The sequence below is a fragment of the Lathyrus oleraceus genome, chromosome 3 (assembly GCF_024323335.1).
Source record: "Lathyrus oleraceus cultivar Zhongwan6 chromosome 3, CAAS_Psat_ZW6_1.0, whole genome shotgun sequence".
NCBI classification, from domain to species: domain Eukaryota; kingdom Viridiplantae; phylum Streptophyta; class Magnoliopsida; order Fabales; family Fabaceae; genus Lathyrus; species Lathyrus oleraceus.
The window spans coordinates 81,760,274-81,780,431 of NC_066581.1; the positions used below are offsets into that span (position 1 = coordinate 81,760,274).

Below are 20,158 nucleotides of genomic sequence, written 5' to 3' on the forward strand. Positions count from 1 at the left end.
TTATGACCCAATGGGCTCAGAATGAAGTCCAAAAATTCTGATATTCGCAAGCTTCGCTAGGCGAAGGAATTGCTCGCCTAGCGAGCGAGCTAGTTTGGGCTTTTTCTGGATCTGGTGCTTCGCTGGGGCGAGTGTCATAACGAGGGGTCCGCTAGGCGAAGGAATGGCTCGCCTAGCGAGCAGGCTAGTTTGGGCCATTTTCTGGATTGGGCCACTCGTGAGCTGGGCCTTTGTTCCTTTAAGATCAGTGCCTTGTAGAATAAGTCAGAGTGCCTTGAAAAATGCCTTGTAATATTAACGGGCAAATTTTGGGGTATGACAGCTGCCCCTGTTCAATATTCTTAAACCGAGAGAGTAGAATGGTATGTGCACCATTCGTGGTCTGGAGGTGGAAGATTATTGAACACTAGAATGCCCCAAAAATTTGCGCTTGTCAATCAGGAGCTAGTCTTGATGGAGATGGGCTTAAAGATGCCATCTAGGGAGTTTGATGATTAGAGCTTCAGAGTGCGTCGCACATTAGACGATATCTGAAGACATGGATGTCGTACCGGGTCATGCGCTAGACCGTACGGTGAGTCCTCCATTATGCTGTCGACTTCGTTGGGGAGTCAGAGTGTGTTATACGCTGCTGGGGATAAGGGATCAGAATGGATCATACGCTAGACCGCATCTGAATACCATAGTGAGTTGTTCATTAGGCGGATGACTTCGCTGAGGATGAAAAATCAGAATGGATCGTACGCTAGATCGTCTCTGAGTTGCAGAACGAAACCTCCATTAAGCGGGTGATTTCACTGGGGATAGAAGATCAGACCGGATCGTATGCTAGATCGTATCTGAGTTGAAGATCCAAATGGGTCTTATGCTAGACCGTATTGGAGTTGCAGGACGAGCCGTCCGTTAGGCTGTGTCTGATGATGAAAGGGGGTAATCGTACGCTAGACTACACTTCAGAAATGTACCGTACACTAGGTAGCATCTGAGGAGATGAAGGTCTAACTGGGTCGTACATTAAACCGTATCTGAGCAGAATGAGTCGTCCATTAGGCTGAATCTGACGATGAAAGGGGGTAGTCGTATACTAGACTACACTTCAGAAATGTATCGTACACTAGGTAGCATCTGAGTAGCAGAATGAGCCGTCCATTAGGCTGAATCTGATGATAAAAGGGAGTAGTCGTATACTAGACTACGCTTCAGAAATGTACCGTACACTAGGTAGCATCTGAGGAGCAGAATGAGCCGTCCATTAGGCTGAATCTGATGATAAAAAGGGGGTAGTCGTATACTAGACTACACTTCAGAAATGTATCGTACACTAGGTAGCATCTGAGCAGCAGAATGAGCCGTCCATTAGGCTGAATTTGATGGAAAAGGGGGGTAGTCATATGCTAGACTACACTTCAGAAATGTACCGTACACTAGGTAGCATCTGAGGATATGAAGGTCTAACTGGATCGTACATTAGACCGTATTTGAGTTGTTGAAGGTCAGAATGGATCGTACGCTAGATCGTATCTAAGTTGAAGGAGTCATATGTTGGGCTGAATCAGAACGAACCGTACGTTAGGCTGAATCTGATAGTATTTGTGTATGTTGTATTTGCGATAAATGTCTGGGATGAGCTTATAGATGCCATCGTTAGGAGGATGTCAGAATGAATGTTGACATGGGGTATATCTGAAAGATGTAGTTGAATCCTGAATGTAATTGATAAAGCTGTCCGTCTGAATGGACCTTTGTTTTGATTGTATCAAGAGGATAATTAACCTGAAAAATAAAGTTAGCTTCATGCCATGTCATGATGCATGAGATGCAAATATTGTATGCATGCGTGTGCTGTGAAATGATGTGATGAGTGGATTATGCGTCTGGAATAAATGCGAGCATTGTATGCATGTATATGTTATGAAATGATGTAATGTATATGATGCGGAATGAAAATTGTATGTAGGTATGTGATGTGAAATGATGTAATGAATGCACTATGCGTCTGAAACGTTCTTCTAGGGGACTCTACTGGGGAAATAAATCTCAGTCTTCTGGTCGGAGATATTTGTATTGATGACCCTTCCTTAGCTAGGGGTATCTGACTTTTATCTGATGGCAGAGATATTTAACAGAGCCTGGCTGGGGGTAGAAGAGATGACCCATTTGTCTAGTGATGCCAATTTCTTCTAGGGAATAACTGGCGTTGCCGGGGAATCGAATTAGCAACGGATTCATTGGGAAGCGTGATTAGACCTTCTCCTCGATCCTGAAGTCATGTAGTAATTGCTATTACTATTCTAGGCATGCATTTTTGGTAAACATTGATCATATTCAAATGCATAAATCAATTCAAATTAAATCAATGGACGTTTACGCAAACAAAACAAAAAAGTAAAAACGAAATCATTTTTTTGGAAAGAAAACTGTATTGATTTTGAAAGAGGACCTGTAAACAGGCAATTTGTGTACAAGGGGACAGAAATCCTGGTAAGAGGAAATCGTCCAGAAAACAAAGAGAAAGCTATGCAGAAAAGTCCTATCGATTCTAATTCCACCATTGTCATTATGTCTTCAAGCATCTCATCTCCTGCTATCGGATAGAAGTGATTGGCTTGTTCAGTCCCTTGAACTTGGTTGAAGCTGACAGAGAACGGGGCATAGTCATACGCTTTAATCCCTAATTTTTGCCTGGACCGCCTTTTCAGGTTTTCAGTCCACCAGGATACCCATTTTTGCCCAAGCCGCCTTTTCAGGTTTTCGACTTGCCGGGTGTACATTTTTATATGTTTATCCCTACTTTTTGCCCGAACCTTTTTGGTTCGCCGGGATGCCCTTACTTTTGCCTAGATACATCGACCTAGCGGGTCTCTTTTATGCGTAGTATTTTTTAACTATGTCCGCGTTCACAGGATGCGGGAAGTCTTCGCCATCCATTATAGCAAGTATCATGGCTCCACCAGAGAATACTTTCTTAACCACAAATGGCCCTTCATATGTGGGAGTCCACTTGCCTCTTGGATCACCTTGCGGTAGAATGATACGCTTGATCACCAAGTCGCCAATTCGATATACCTGTCTCTTGACTCTTTTGTTAAATGCCCGGGTCATGCGTTTCTTATATATCTGCCCATGACAAACAGCCGCGAGTCTCTTCAATCAAATTTATCTGATCGAGTCGAGTCTGAATCCGTTCATCTTCATCTAAGCCCGCCTCTTTCATGATTCTTAGAGAGGGAATCTGAACTTCCACTGGTAAGACGGCTTCCATTCCATAGACTAAAGAGAAAGGAGTTGCCCCTGTCGAAGTGCGTATTGAGGTGCGATAACCATGGAGAGCAAATGGTAACATCTCATGCCAGTCTTTGTATGTTACTGTCATCTTTTGTATGATCTTCTTAATATTCTTATTAGCAGCTTCTCCACGGCGCCGTTCGTCTTTGGCCGGTACGGAGAAGAGTTATGGCGCTTTATTTTGAACTGCGTGCAGAGTTCAGTTTAATACCATCATCAGTGATAACTCTCTCAGGAGACAGCAGGTTTCTCAAGTAGGTATTTGATAGAACCCATCTTAGAAATCAATAAAGTGATATGATTCAACATATACTGCCTTAGTCGGCGAGCAGCCCAAGCCAAAGCACAGCAAGCTTTCTCGAGCTATGAGTATCTTGTTTCACAGTCGGTACCTTTTGCTAAGGCAGTATATGGCATGCTCTTTTCGACCAGACTCGTCATGTTGCCCCAACACACACCTCATTGAATTTTCTAACACGGTCAAATACATGATTAGAGGTCTTCCTTCAACTGGTGGCATCAGATTTGGAGGTTCCTGGAGATTCTTCTTGATTTTATCAAAAGCTTCTTGACATTCATCATTCCATATCATCTCTTGATTTTTCCTCAGTAATCTGAAGATGGGTCTGCAGGTAGCGGTCAAATGGGAGATAAATCGGGCAACGTAGCTCAACCGTCCCAAGAAACCCCTGACTTCTTTATCCGTACGGGGAACCGGCATTTCCTGAATAGCTCTCACTTTAGCCGGGTCGACCTCAATTCCTTTACCACTGACAATAAATCCCAAGAGTTTACCGGATCTTACTCCGAAGGTGCATTTGTTCGGGTTCAATCTCAGCTTGTATTTCTTCAACCTCTCAAACAGTTTGTATAGATGAGTGAGATGTTCTTCTTCAGTATGAGATCTGGCTATCATGTCATCCACATATACCTCTATTTCATGATGGATCATATCATGAAACAAGACCACCATAGCACGCTGGTACGTTGCCCCCGCATTCTTCAAACCGAATGGCATTACTTTGTAACAGAAAGTGCCCCATTGCGTCACAAACGTAGTTTTTCCCATATCCTCAGGTGCCATTTTGATCTGGTTATAACCCGAGAATCCATCCATGAAGGAAAATACTTTATGTTGAGCGGTGTTATCTACTAGAACATCGATGTGCGGGAGTGGAAAGTCGTCTTTGGGACTTGCTTTATTCAAATCTCTGTAATCTACGCACATTCGCACCTTACCATCCTTCTTCGGCACGGGTACCACGTTAGCAACCCATTGAGGATAAGAAGTAACGGCTAGAAAACCGGCATTGAATTGTTTCATAACTTCGGCTTTGATTTTCTCGGACATTTCAGGACGCATGCGACGAACCTTTTGCTTAACAGGACGACAATCTTCCTTCATCGGCAAACGATGCACCACTATATCAGTATTCAGTCCGGGCATGTCTTCATAAGACCAAGCGAAAATCTCTACATAGTCATGTAACATCTGAATCAATCTTTCTTTGACACTGTTTTCCAAGCTTGCTCCTATTTTGACTTCTTTTCTGTCTACTTCAGTACCCAGATTCACGATTTCGATTGTCTCCTCATGCGGCTGTATAGTCCTTTCTTCTTGCAGTAATAGTCTGGCAAGCTCTCCAGGTACTTCACAATCTTCCTCACTTCCATCTTCGGCTTGGTAGATCGGATTTTCAAAGTCATAATGAACAGTAGCGACATTATCATCAATAGGATCCAGAGTGGATACGGATCTGCAATTTGTTACGTGAGTGTGTGTAAGAAAGCATAGCTTGTTTGAAAGACGACAGGAAAGATAAAGAGCGCCATATTTGAATGCAAAAAGTCCATTGATTTATTGAATATGAATATGCTTATGAAATGACAAAACCCTTGAAAAATTAGCTATTGTGCCCCGGGTATAGACACAATGCTTTGAAACACAGAAATAGTAATAACAATTACTCCCGACTAAAGGTAATCGGGATAGTGTCTTCAACCTTCCAATTATTGAGTCTGTCACCAATCGTTGGGAAAATCCAGCTATCCAAGTCACAATCGTTATCAGCATCTTCCACAGCATCGACAGTCTCGTCTTGATTAGGCAGAGGGGCAGTGATGACATTAGGAGTCTCAGGCGGATCCAATTCAAATTCTCCGGCGTCGATCATATCCTGAATTTTATTCTTCAACGACCAACAATCGTTTGTATCATGCCCGGGGCTATCGGAGTGATAGGCACACCTGGCGTTGGGATTATAACTAGGAGAAGTAGTGTTGGGTTTTGCAGGAGAATCTTTGAGGGTAATCAAATTTGCTTTTAGCATACCCTGCAGTGCCTGTGCTAAAGTCATATTGATCTTGGTAAACTGCCTTCTTCCCGGGTTAATGTGACCCACAGATTTATGGTCCTTTTTCTTCTCGAGCAAGAGAGCCTTCAGTTCTTCCTGCCCCTTGGATAAGTTCAAGATCATCTCCTGGAGTTGAGCATTCTGGGCATGGAGATCTTTGACAATTTGTTCAAGGTCCATTTTTCTGTTTGGAGGAAAACCGTGAGAACATTGATCCCTTTAGAGTACCTGTTGTGCAATGTTATGCTATGCAATGTATGAAATGTTTTCAAGGACTTTTGGAATTTAACTTTGCATAAACTACCAAAAAGGAAACTCTTTTTTTTTTGTTTTTTTTTAGTTTTTTTTTTTATGCAAAATAGAGCAAAGTTAAATCCCTAAGTCCTCGAAATGGTTAGTACAATGTTATGATGTTATGATGTTATGATGTTATGTAAGTTATGTAAGTAACAAACACAAGCAAGTCACACAACAATCATTCCTAGGTTTTAAGGCTTGCATAAGTTCCATAGGTAAGTACCCTCCCCACTGAAGTTTGGTTGGTTCAACCTGTCCTAGAATAGTAACCGGATTCTAGAAGGATCTCAAATCATCGACCTTTCTTTAAGTCCACTTCAGTGCAACACCAAGTGGTTGACCGAAGCTTCCCTAAAGTCCAATCTCAAAGAGTGTAGTATCGAGTATCAACCAACCCCAGTCGGAACCGAAGTCAGTTATCTCACTACTTTCTAATGGCTAGGATGAGTCAATTAGGGTTCTAAAGGTCTGGTTAATGCTTTGATGACACCACGCGAATGCCAAATTTTTCCTCAAGTAAACATGAGGAACATCAGGACATCCAAAAGTGTCACATTAATCGTAGCTATCATTTTAACCATTCCAGTATACGCCGGATAGTCGCGATGATCTATTGCTACTTACCTAAGGTACACTAGATCCGGGTGTAGGATCTTTCACTCAAAAACTCCCTTAAAAGAAGGAACAATTAGGAAAACATAAATGATTTTTTAAGGTGACCTCTCTTTATGTCCCCAGCAGAGTCGCCAGTTCTGTCATACGGTGAACTGACTTTTTGTGTGTTTTTAATCGCAATGTCGCGGTTAGCAAGAGTCGCCACCGACTTTTCTTTTATCCAATAAGGAAAGGTGGAAAAGAACAGGAAAGACCTTAATTTAGATTCTTAGGTTCGGGAGGTACATTATACAAAGGGAAGGTGTTAGCACCTTTTGTATCCATGGTTATCCATGGGCTCTTAATTGCTCAATCATTTATGTTTTTCTAGTTTGACAAAAAAATTTGTGAGAAATGTTTAGAAGATGTTTTGAAAAGGAGAATTTAACTTTGTAATGATTCTTGTACGAATGTATACAAAGTGTTTATCTCGTTTAGTTTTGAAAATAGTTTAGAAAAATATAACTCGGCAATGATCCTAGTACGAATGTATGCCGAGTGGTGATTTTTTGAAAAAGATGTTTGGAAATGTGTGAGGTGTGAAAAGTATTTTAGGTTATGAATGAGCAATTAAGGGTTATGCCTGTCCGAGGTCTTTCCGGGCGTTTCCTATCCTTATGAGGGTAAAATTGTCCTTACTATTGAGAAGTAAGTAGTTTTATCCTTTGGATGTAAAAGGGTCATCGTAGGGTCATCGATTGGTCATTGAAGGCAACAGTTGTGAGGATACCTCAACATTCGAAGGGACTATCATCATTTAACCGTAGGCTACACCGAAGGGTCATCGAGGGACAAAGGCAACATTCGAGGGACTATGATGATTTAACCGAAGGGTCTTGCTAAGTGTATCCCCATATTCGCGGGACGTGACCGTAATACCATAATCGTGGGGTAACAAAGAGAGGTCCGAGATTACTTATTTAAAGGCAAAAGTTTTACAATTAATTAAATAGCCGTAATCAATTAGGTAATTAAGTCCACATTAAAATCAATACATTAAGATCAATTAAGCCATTAGGGTGGATCTTCGCCATGAAATTAATACATTAAAATCAATTGAGTAATTCAGGGTGAATCTCCATAAGGGTATCCCACATATAAGGTGGAATACCTAGCCGGCCGTTTCTTCGAGAATATGTAAGCCTTTACACAATTCAACACACGGATTAGAGCATCGACATAAAGTATAATTGAAAGTTGCACCATAAAATAGACACAACAGTCATGAACTCAGGCCAAAATGATGCAGAATTATAATAAATCATGATTAGACAAACATAAGATAGAACAGCAAGGAAATGAAACGGCCACTGTCCCGTTCGCCCCTGCTTCGCCTAGCGAAGGCCTAGCGAGTACTCGCTACCGGCTCGCTTAGCGATGTGCTAGCGAGCGGCTGCTGGTTTTGAATTTGATATCAGTGCATTCTCAACCAATTTTATGCCTTATGGCTTTCATTACTGCAATTATATGGTTAATCATTTAAGGTATTCAGGTATATACTAAAGTTTACATGCCAAACTTAAGATATTTCATAAATCTAATCATAAAGCCATATGCAAATTAAGAACATAAGACAATAATAGCAATGTAAACCTGTTAGCAACTGAGGATTGAATTGGGCAGAGGTGGACCTTGGTGCCGCCGAGTTCCTTCAGGGTTTGCCTCCAGTGAGTATCAGGGTTTGCTTGCTAGGGCTCTCCTTTCTCCGTCTTCGTTCTTCCTCCTCCCTTCTCCCTTTTTGTGACTGAGACTTAGCTATTTATAATGTTCTTGTTATGACCTAATGGGCTCAGAATGAAGTCCAAAAATTCTGATATTCGCAAGCTTCGCTAGGCGAAGGAATTGCTCGCCTAGCGAGCGAGCTAGTTTGGGCTTTTTCTGGATCTGGTGCTTCGCTGGGGCGAGTGTCATAACGAGGGGTTCGCTAGGCGAAGGAATGGCTCGCCTAGCGAGCAGGCTAGTTTGGGCCATTTTCTGGATTGGGCCACTCGTGAGCTGGGCCTTTGTTCCTTTAAGATCAGTGCCTTGTAGAATAAGTCGGAGTGCCTTGAAAAATGCCTTGTAATATTAACGGGCAAATTTTGGGGTATGACACATGCAAAAGAAACAACTGTTCATCAGGAAAGTCATCCTGAATAGGAAAAGGATCTTCATTTCTCTCTATCATGCTCAAGTGATCAGCCACTAAGTTCTCAACTCCACTTTTGTCTTTAATCTCAACATTAAACTCTTGGAGCAACAACATCCACCGAATCAATCTCGGTTTTGCATCCGGCTTCTTCAGCAAGTACTTTAAAGCTGCATGGTCAGTAAAAACAACAACCTTGGAACCTAGGAAATAAGATCTGAATTTATCAAGAGCAAAAACAATAGCTAGCAGTTCTTTTTCAGTGGTAGTGTAATTTGACTGTGCAGAATCTAAAGTCCTAGAAGCATAGCAAATAACATGGGCAGCCTTGTCAACTCTTTGTGCAAGGACAGCCCCAACAGCATAATTAGAAGCATCACACATAAGCTCAAACGGGAGGGTCAAGTCAGGGGGCTGGATTATGGGAGCGGAAGTCAATGCTTTCTTCAAGAAGTCAAACGCTTGTTTGCACTTGTCATCGAAGCTGAAAGTGACGTTATTCTTCAACAAGTTTGACAGCGGAAGAGCTATCTTGCTGAAATCCTTGATGAAACGCCTGTAAAAACCTGCATGACCAAGAAAAGAACGAATCTCGCGAACGCAAGAAGGGTAAGGCAGTGTAGAAATTACATCAATCTTAGCAGGGTCAACAGAAATTCCTTTTTCAGAAATAATGTGACCAAGAACAATTCCCTGCTCAACCATAAAATGACATTTTTCATAATTCAAAACAAGGTTAGTCTCGATGCATCTTTCTAAAATCAAGGTTAAACTGTTCAAGCATGCATCAAAAGAGGAACCATAGACAGTGAAATCATCCATAAAAACCTCCATGCAATTTTCGATAAAATCAGAAAAAATGTTAATCATGCATCGCTGGAAAGTGTCAGGAGCATTGCAAAGACCAAAAGGCATCCTCCTGTAAGCAAAAGTACCGAAAGGACAAGTAAAAGTCGTCTTCTCTTGATCCTTCGGTGCAATATGAATCTGAAAATAACCTGAAAAACCATCAGGAAAACAATAGTGTGATTTACCAGCTAACCGTTCAAGCATTTGGTCAATGAACGGTAAAGGAAAATGATCCTTTCTCGTAGCCTGGTTCAATCTCCTGTAATCAATACAAACTCTCCATCTATTCTGAACTCTAGTGGGAACAAGTTCATTCTTTTCATTTTTCACCACTGTAAGTCCAGATTTCTTAGGTACAACCTGCACTAGGCTTACCCACTTACTGTCAGAGATAGGATAAATTATACCTGCTTGCAAGAGTTTGGTTACCTCTTTCTTCACAACATCAAGAATCAAAGGATTAAGCCTCCTTTGGGGGTTGCCTTACTGTTTTGGATCCATCCTCAAGTAGAATCCTGTGCATGCACATCGATGGACTAATACTTGGAAGGTCGGCTAATGTCCACCCGATTGCCTTCTTATGCTTCTTCAAAACCTGCAAAAGTTTGTGTTCTTGATCGAAATCAAGGTTAGAAGAGATAATAACAGGGAGTTTCTCATTACTCTCCAAGTAAGCATATTTCAGGTTCTCAGGGAGCTCTTTTAGCTCTAAGGACGGGGGCTGCTCGGTGGATGGAATGCTTGGGGCAGCCGGGATGTCAAGAGCATCAACTGCAAAAATAGGTTTATTGGTAACAACTTCACCTGTAGGAAATGTATCAGCCTGCAAGGCAACATCAATCTCAGCACAAACAACACAAACGTTAGTGTCAGTACAATCAGAACATGAATAAATATCATCAAAACCAGAGAGAGATGGAAAATCAAGCGCAAATAGTTCAGAACTAGCGTCATCAACTAATTCAGAAATCAACTCAATATGAAAAACGGAATGCTCCTCCACAGGGTGTTTCATGGCATCAAAAATGTTAAATTTTGCGACAATGTCACCAAATTCCATGGACATGGTTCCATCGTCAACATCAATTTTTGTCTTCGCCGTTTTCATGAACGGTCTGCCTAAAATGATGGGAGCTCTGGTTGTCTTGGTTTCTCCTTCCATGTCTAAAATATAGAAATCCGCAGGAAAAATCAAATCGTTAACTTGAACAAGAACATCTTCGACTACCCCGGCGGGTCGAGCGTTGCTCCTGTTTGCCAATTGAATGATTAAACCTGTATGCTGCAAAGGACCAAGACAAAGGTTATTATAAACAGAAGTAGGCATAACATTAATGCCCGCTCCCAAATCAAGCATGCAATTCTCAAATTTACTATCCCCGATGGTACAAGGAATATCAAATGTTCCCGGATCCTTATGCTTTTGTGGCAGAACCTGAGTAGTGAGGGCTAAAACATTTTGCTCGCCTACAATCTGTTTGGAAGATTGTTTGGGCTGAATAAAGGCAGAAATATTTCGTCCTAAGTTTACTCTTTCACTTACCTTAATCCTCCTCTTGTTGGTACACAAATCTTTCAGAAACTTTGCATACTTAGGAACCTGCTTAATAATATCAAGTAGCGGAATGTTTACCACAACCTTTCGGAAAACATCCAGTATCTCTCTTTCTTTGTCTCCCTCCTCAATTCTTTTATTTTTCAGAACTCTATGTGGGAAGGGGACTGGTGGCCCATACTCCTTTTCTTTAATTTTTTCAGTTTCAACCACAACAGAAGAAGGAGAAGAAAGTTCAGCTGGGTGAGGCTCATAAGGAGAAAGTTCAGAAGTTACCTCAATGATTTTTTTTATTTTTTTCAGGGGCTGGTTCTGTAACTTTTCCGGATCTCAAAGAAATTGCGCTCACATTAGCATTAGGACCATTCGGATTGACAACTGTCTGGGTTGGAAGTTGGTTCAAACCTTGAGCTTGCATGTTATTTATTTAAGTAGCAAGCTGTCCCATCTGTGTGTTCAAGGTCTGAATGCTAGCTGTAACACCTCAAAATTTGCCCTCCTCTCTTGGGACTAGCATTAACATATTTGCATTTCATTTTAAGACATTAGGCATTTCATATTGCATAACATGTGGTTACATAGTGCAAGCTATCTTCCCAAGTCTTGATCAGAAGATGAGGGAGTCAGAAAATGCAAGCCTAGGGTTGTACTGATTGATCATGGGCCATCTGAGGATTGAGCTGTGAATTAGGGTTTTGTGACTCCCAAGGGTATTGGTCTTCATGTTGATTGAATCGATACATCATCATCACCATGGTTGGATGTCATCAGGAGATTGAAGGAGATTCCTTGAGATTAGGGTTTTGACCACTGGTCAATCCTAATAAGTTGTATTGGGCCAATCAGGGTTTAATCAGGAGATGGTGTTTGAGATGGAGATGAGGATCATTTTGTGATTATATGGTGATTATTGAGGCTAGGGTGTCACCCTTGAGCCATTTCAGTTGGAGATTGGGGCTTAAATTGATCAATGCATTGCCAAATTCATCTATCAGATGCAAAGTCAACTGTGGTCAACTGTGCTTGATCTGATGGATGTGGAGGTGGAAATGAGTTGAAGACACTTCATTCATGTTGGAACAAGTGTTGAATGACATCTCAAAGCTTAAAAATGAAGAAAATCAAGTCAGGACAAAAACTGCCAAAAATAGCAAGTGACTTGTAATTGAAGTTTCCAAAAGTGGAAAGGTTTTGACCTCAAAAACAGAAGTCCAAGGAAGCTTCAAATGAAAAATTGTTCAACATGACAGATGTAGATCTTGTTCTCACCTTTCCAAAAAGTCCAAGAACTTGAAAATCCAATGTACGGTTTGCAAGATATGGCTCAGTGAATTTCAGAAAAGACCGTAATCAGGAGGCCATAACTTCCACATGGTTTGTCCAAATTGCAAGTTCTTTATATGCACAAACTCCATTTGACATGTACTTTGAGGGTGCATCATTGGAATTTCCCAAAAATGGCCCAGGCAAAAAGTCACTTTTCAACTGGACAGCTGAATTGGACCAGGGGCAAAATTGTCCAAATGTCAAAATATTGGGAATTTTTGAATGGGACTTTTTCCAACACCTCAGGAATGGCATTTTAAGTGTGTTTGAATATTCATTTCATGGTTAATGCACATGGTTTGAGTTTTGGCATGAAAAATGGAAATGACAAAAATGGACATTTTGCAAATACATGGTGAGTTTGAGAAATACATGACCAATTGCAATGGGAATTGTTTCTACACTTCACATATGGTGTTTTGGACATGTTGAAACCAATTGTGAGCTGGCATGAGCTGTCCTATGGAAATTCCATTTTTGCCCTCACTTGAAATTTCACATTTTCACTAACAATTCCAATTTGGCTAATTACATGATTAAGGAATGATTAAGCTCACATATATAAACCTAAACACATTCTAATCATAACAGAAAAACACTTTTCCCAAGATTGGATCTAGATCTCTCACATTCTCTCCAAACCCTCAAGAACACAACAAGCTTCAATCTCAAGTTTCATCCTCAATTCTCAACCGTTTTTGGTGATTCTTTTTGATTTGGAACCCTTGCATCATCTACACCATCTGTTTTGGCACATTGGAAGGAATTAGGCTCGGATTCTCAACTGTCCAAAATTACCTCAACAATGGCAAAATCGAATTATGGACGATAGGAGCAAAGGCAGTTGCGGATAGCACCACTTATCATCTTCCTCATCCCTCTACTCTTGCTGTTTCAAGGAATTGAGAGCAAAGGACGCTGGTTTTAGCACTGCCATTACAGGTTGGAGTTTTTTCGAATCTCATGAAATGTGCAATTATTATATGCGTTGTGAAGCCTGTTCATCATAGATCATGGATATGTGTTTAGTTTTGCAAGTAGTGAACCGTAGCATGAGATATCTTGAATTGAACATTGGATTCGAAACCCTAACATGCTCGATCCGTAGAACCTAGGAAGAATTGGAAGAAATTAAGTGGAGATTCGTAATCTAGGTTCAAAGACCTTTCCAACGAGTATCCATTTACTCGTTTTGGTTGATGTTTCGTGTTCATCCGTTTCTGGAAAATCTGGGCAATTTCTGGACGAAGAAGGAGATGAAAACCGTGTTTGATCTTGAAATCCATTTGAATTTTCAAATAGCTAGTTTCCCGCCAGCGCCAATTATAATTACTCATAATTTTCTGATATTTTATTTAATTATTAAAAAAGGTTTAACACATTAAAAAATTCAGAAAAAATAGTAAAAAAAAATCAGAAAAATATGAGAAAAATTTTGTTGACTTCCTTGGTTTGTGTAGGTTTTTTTTGACCTATTGGTCAAAGTTGTGCTTGGCAATTTTTTCAATTGACCTAGGGTTTTCCATTGTATGTCCATTTTTGATACATGTTTGTAATTTGATCATGAAATGCTCATAATGTAGAATAAATTCTTGAAAATTTTTGTGGTGGTTCTTGACTCATTGAGGATTATTTATATGTAAATTTCATGAATTTTGGATACCTGGTTAGAGAGCAGCAAATTCTGGAACTTAGGTGTGACAATTTGTGTCACACCTCATTATGTCAACTTGCAGGATTTTTTTGAGTGACCTATACATGTTAGAATTGGCTGAAATTTTGCATGATGGTTAGTTAGCATGTCGTGATGTTGTATGAATTTTTGTAGAATTTTTCACTGCATTTTCTATTTGATCATGATTTTTCATTTCTGGAGATCATTTGTGCAAGCTCATATGACATAGGTTGGTAGAATGATTGGGAAATGCTCACATTGTATTGTATGGCCATGAAATTTGATATGCATGAACTAGACACATGTTAGGACCTCCCTGTTTTGGTCTCATCAATTTCTTTTTTGTTTTCATTGAGTTATGAATTTTTGAAGTGGATGTATGCATTGATGTTGTGAATTGAAGCATGAAATTGTGTCTGTTTTTGATGAATTTCATTGACATGGTTCCATTTGCCCAATTGAGCTCAAATTTGACATGGTAGACCTTGATTGACCCCTGTTTAGGTGTATTTAATTTGAGATTTTTTTGATGTGTTTTGGCATGGCTTTGAATGCAATACTTCTGTTTGTATATTTGGTGCTTCATTTGAACCAATATGGATTGTTTTGTGTATGAATTGAACTTGATGGATGATATAAACATGAGACCAATGATGTTTGCTTGTGTTTGATGATAATTTGATGTTGGATGGTGGATACCTTGCTGTTTTAAGTTTTTTCTTGCTTTTGGACCCTAGGCTTGGCCTAGTGGTCTAGTTGCTAATATTTGCTTGATTTTTCAGGATCAAAAAAGCAATGTACATGGAGAATGATACAAGTTGATTTTAATTGATGTTGTGGATGTTTGTACACTAACATAACATTGTTTTGTAGGTGTTGGAGCTTGGGCTTGTTTTGTGTTGTATTGTTTAAGCTGTTTAACTGTTTGCTTTACAGTTTGTCTGATTGAGTACTGACTGAGGTTGATTGTTTCCAGGTACTTTAGTTGCTCAGTTCCTTGTGAACTTTTGCTTTGCGTTGCTTAAGCAACTTGCATTTGAGGTATAACCTTCTTACTTCATGTAGTCTGGAGACCCGGCTGTTACCGAGCCGGGCAAATTGTCTGAAGTCCTCCTTAAGAGGCAATGCTTGTGTATGTTTATTTTTCAAGCCCAAGCAGGAAAAGTCCTTCAAAGAAGGCAATTGGTGGAAGGTAGGGACAAGCAACCTGTCCCCCACTATTCAGTGAGTCTTCTCCTTGCTCCCATTACATGGTTGTAGCATTGAGATCAAAAGCCCAAGATCTTGTGCAGTGCACATTGTGTCAGAGTCATCGAGTATAGAAGGGTTCCCCTATTCTGGACCCATGCTCATTTGTCAGCTCTCCCTGGTTAGGGATAAGAGCTGTGAGGTCTGATCCTCACTTCATCCTTTCATCTGCTTCACCTTAGCCTCGTAATGGCAAGGTTAAGAGCAAACACAGCCTGTACAGACGATTGCTTAGGCAGTCAAACCTGATTGATTGAGCCCCCTTGTTTGGCTATAGTGCGTGTTATGTGGATATCTGATTGACATGTTTGTTTGAGATACCTGTTCTCATTTGATGATATATGGTTGTATGCTTGTGTGCTAGCTTCTTTCCTGGTTAGGTTAGTTTGCTTATGCAAGTAGGATAGAAAACCGAACTTAGGGTTAACGATGCATGACAACATTAGGCTCGAGTCTCAGCTCCCTAGTTGTGTATCTTTCCCCGGTTTCTGGTTAGCAATTTAGTCCCTTTCAGGGGAACTACATCGCCCTGATCCTCGTGCCAGACGAGGTATGTAGGCAGGTGGTCGTGCGAGACCACTCCGGGCAACCTTTTTCTTTTTTGCGTGCGTTTACTTGTTATCTGACTGTGCTGTTTGGTGTTTTGGTTCGGATGCCGACGTAAGCCCAGTGATTGGCTGTCGGGCTCCAAGTTTGCCGTTTTGTGCGTGTTTTGGTTCGGATGCCGACATAATTCCATCAAGTGGTTGTCGGGCTCCATGTTTGCCACCCTTGCTTGTTTGTATGTGTTGTGTTGTTTGGCGTGCGTAAGCCGAACTACAGTGGCTCTGATTCTTGTTCCAGACAAGATATGTAGGCATAAGGTGCGATACCTTATCGAGCCCGTTCCTCTTAATCCCACCTGCGTTCCCCGTGTGTGTGTGTGATGTTTAGCAACCTTTTCTTTATTCTAGGACGTGGATCCCGTCGAGTACGACGGACGTGAGGGGTGCTAATACCTTCCCCTCGCGTAACCGACTCCCGAACCCATTCTCTTTGGTCGCAAGACCATTTCCTTTCCAGGTTTCTCTGAGTGTTTCCTTTCCCTATCTTGGGATAAATAACGTTTAGTGGCGGCTCTGTGTGTGTTTTATTTTTGAGTCTCGCCGGTTGATTTTTCGCAGGATGCGACAGCTGGCGACTCTGCTGGGGACTAGGTGTTGACCTATGCTGGTCCATCGTCCCTAAGCGAGTCTCTCCTAGCGCTTTAGGATAGGTTTGGTTGCTTGTTTTGTTTATTTATTGCATTTATTATACTAACCATTGTTTATATACTTGCATTAAATATGTGCATGCATCATTACTGTCACGTTGCCATCTTCCTCTGCAGGTGGTTCTGTTACTTTGGGGTGGGTGTTCTGAGTGGGGCTAAAACCCAGGCCCGAGTATACACCTAGGACTAGTGTGGTCTCACGTTGCCTCTTTCATGTTAAGTCAACATGTGCCTGGCGGCGTGATGTGCCACAAGCCGGACGAGGCTCACTTGATAGTGCTCATCTCTGTGGATATTCCGCTTTGTTTGAGTCACTCCATTTGAGTTGTTGACTCTGGTGACCGATCATTCCCGGATCTTTGGTTTAGACGATTTTAAGGGAGCTACAATGGCACACCCGAAAGGGCAAACCCATTGAGTATCTCCGCCCGATTGTCGAGACTATTATCCGCCTTAGGATGGCTTGTTTAGAACCTACCTGTGAGGGGAGGGTTGTTCTGTCAGATGTTTGTTCAGATAGCCTTCAGATGGTGACCTTTTGATCTGTGATTCAGAGACATAATTATAAGTCGGATTTATGGTTATTTATTGCTGTGACGCCGGAGTGCTGTCCGTGACTTATCAGTGGGGATCCGTTTATTTCGGATTCCCCGGGCCGAGATATGTATCAGTGGGGATCCGTTTATTTCGGATTCCCCGGGCCGATTCAGATGATGGTGTGTCTGCTCAGAGATGGTCTGGTGTTGATGATGATGATGATGCATCTGTCTTCCGTTTATTTCGGAACCCGTGGATCAGATTGGTGATTATTTGTCCACTCAGATGGTTATGATCAGTTCAGAGCCCAGATTCAGTACAGATAATCAGATGGCTTGGAGGATGGCAACGCATTACATTCATTCATCAGCATCATTGCATTTTGCATTATTTGCATCTAACCCATGTTTACCCATATGCAGGGACACTTTTGATCGAGATTCTGGTTGAGAGATTTTCTGCTCCAGTATGAGGACCGGTTTGAAGAACAACATTGCTTACAGTTTCTTTGATCCAGAGATTGGTGTGCTCAAGGATATGATAGCATTGATTACTCCTGACCATGTGGGAATGTTTAGAGAGTCATACGGCGGTATTCTGAAGATGGTTTTCAGACTCACTGACTGCGACAGGAGCGCCATCCACACTCTTCTTCAGTTCTATGACCCTGGGTTGAGGTGTTTCGTTTTTCCAGACTATCTGTTGGGACCTCTGATGGAGGATTATGTCAGCATCCTGGGTATTCAGATCCGTGATCAGATTCCTTTCCATGTCACTAGGGCGGAGCCGGATGTCCTTGGGATTTCACGTGCTCTTTATTTGAGTCCGGAAATGGTCAAGGAAGGTTGGAAGGAGAAGGGAAAGTTACCTGGATTTCATTTGAGTTTCTTGGAGGCTAATGCCAAGGAACATGCTGCTGCGGGTAACTGGAAGACGGTTTGTGCTCTGATTGCTGTGAGCATTTATGGGATTGTTCTGTTTCCTAACCAGAAGAATTTTGTGGACCATAATGCTATCAGATTGTTTATGCAGAGAAACCCTATTCCTACCCTGATTGGAGATGTCTACTACTCAGTGCATAACAGGAATGAGAAGAGGCGGGGTGGTCTGGTTAGATGCTGCTCTCAGTTGCTCTTTAGATGGTTCATGGGGTATTTGCCTTCCCGAGGTGCGTTTGTTCAGATTGACCCTAGTGTCAAGTGGTCCTTCCGATTGATGGGTCTGCGGGCTGATGACATTGCTTGGACTCATAATGGTTTAGCTGGTCAGGACTTCATATGTAGTTGTGGGAGTTTACCTAATGTGCCTTTGGTGGGAGTTCAGGGTTGCATTAATTACAACCCGATGCTTCTCCGGAGACAGATGGGGTTTGCTATAGAGGGTCCTCCTCTCGGGCGAGAGATTCAGGAGTCCTTCTATTTCCCGATTGATGGTAACCAGACCAAGTTGAGGCAGGTATTGGACGAATGGCGAGATATCCAGAGGAGGGGTAAGGTTCCTTATGGCAAAGTCAACTGCCGGTATTTTCCACTATTTGAGGATTGGTTGCGGAAGAGGATTGAGTCTACATTTCTACCGTTCCCTGGAGGTGACTCAGTGTGTCCTAGGATTGAGGGTCCAAGTTCTTCTGTCAGCATGGATGAGTTCTTAGAGGTGAAGCGGGAACGAGATCAGCTACTTGCAGAGAAGACGGAATTGGAGATGAGTGTCGCTCGGGTTCAGAGAGCTAATCAGGAGCTCAAAGCAAAGATGGAAGATCAGGATAAGCGGCATGCTTTGGAGACCAAGCGATTTGAGATGGATACGGCCTACTATGGGAAGGTTAGTCAGGCTTTGGCATCTTCAGCAAAGGAGCATGATATCACTAAGGAGAAGCTGTTCAGAGCATCAAAGGTGATTGAAGATGAGAAGAGGAGGCAAATCCTAGTCAGGGATCAGAGAGATGAGAGAGCCAGAGTCCTCGCTGCAGAGTGGGAAGCGGAAAAGGCAAAGATCAGGGCCGAGAGAGATCATAACATGGCAGAGAGAGACCACTACTTCAGGCAGATGAAGATTCATCAGAAGGAAGTTGGAAGACTACAGCAGGAGAACATAGAGCTCAGGTTCGCCGCAGAGTTCGCAAGGATGGAAGGCGAGATAAGGCCATCTGCGGGACCCTCATCCAGTTAGATCTTTCTTTTGTTGTGAATTACCGTCAGGCTTGTTGACGGAATTCACTTGTCTGTATTTCTTTCCTATTCTGGAGGATTGTATCTGACCTTATCGGGTTGATGTATGACTATTGCACTGATTGTGCACTCTTTTGGTTATGTGATGGCGATTTTCATTCAGTGACTGGTCTTCAAGTTTTATTTGCTTTACCGTATGCACTTACACAAGCACACACATGGTTGGGGGTATCATGCTAAATCACATATCTCCGATCTGCACAACAAAATCAAACACTGCTAATCAGAATGTTAATGCCGGCCTATTATTTGTCTCGATGATGCCAGGGTCGAGAGACAAAGTGTCCTTCATATGGATAGACACTGCATACATGCATTAATCATGATAACTTGTGTTTTATTTTGCAGGTGACTATTACTAACGTGCTTGTTTGTAAACAGGAACCATTGCTCGCGCTCGTAGAGCTGTACCCTTGCACTCAACTCGCCCTCACAGATATTACACAAGAAGAAACACTCCCAGACTCATGGAGCTTCCCAGTGCTGATATGCTGGAATTGAAGGAGAAAATGACCGAACTGATCAATATAATGCAAGGTTTTGCCATTGGTCAGAAGGCTCTCGCAGATAAAGTTGAGAAACTCGAGCGGGTTTCTGCTCAGAACAGTGGGGTCAACCTGGATGGAGTCTCCAACCAGGGGCAGGGATCTCGTGATGGTGGAAAGAGGACAACAGTTGGTCTGGTGAATAATGCTGGTGCTGCTGGTCAACCTGGGCCTAGTCAGAATATGAAAGACAACTTTGTGCCTCCGTTTTATGGTTTTGACGAA

General features: G+C 41.8%; 1 protein-coding gene across 1 annotated transcript; it reads left to right on the forward strand.

Annotated features, from left to right (window-relative positions):
• The first annotated feature begins 15,064 nt into the window (after positions 1-15,064).
• LOC127125463 (uncharacterized) lies at positions 15,065-19,490 on the forward strand. Its single transcript, XM_051054239.1, has 2 exons — positions 15,065-15,164; positions 17,583-19,490. The coding sequence occupies exon 2, from the start codon at positions 17,629-17,631 to the stop codon at positions 19,327-19,329; it is 1,701 nt and encodes a 566-aa protein (XP_050910196.1). The 5' UTR covers positions 15,065-15,164; positions 17,583-17,628; the 3' UTR covers positions 19,330-19,490.
• The last annotated feature ends 668 nt before the right edge of the window (positions 19,491-20,158 follow it).

Bases quoted from the DNA above. Each gene is read 5' to 3' on its own strand.
- LOC127125463 (XM_051054239.1), top strand. From the start codon at position 17,629: ATGAGGACCGGTTTGAAGAACAACATTGCTTACAGTTTCTTTGATCCA.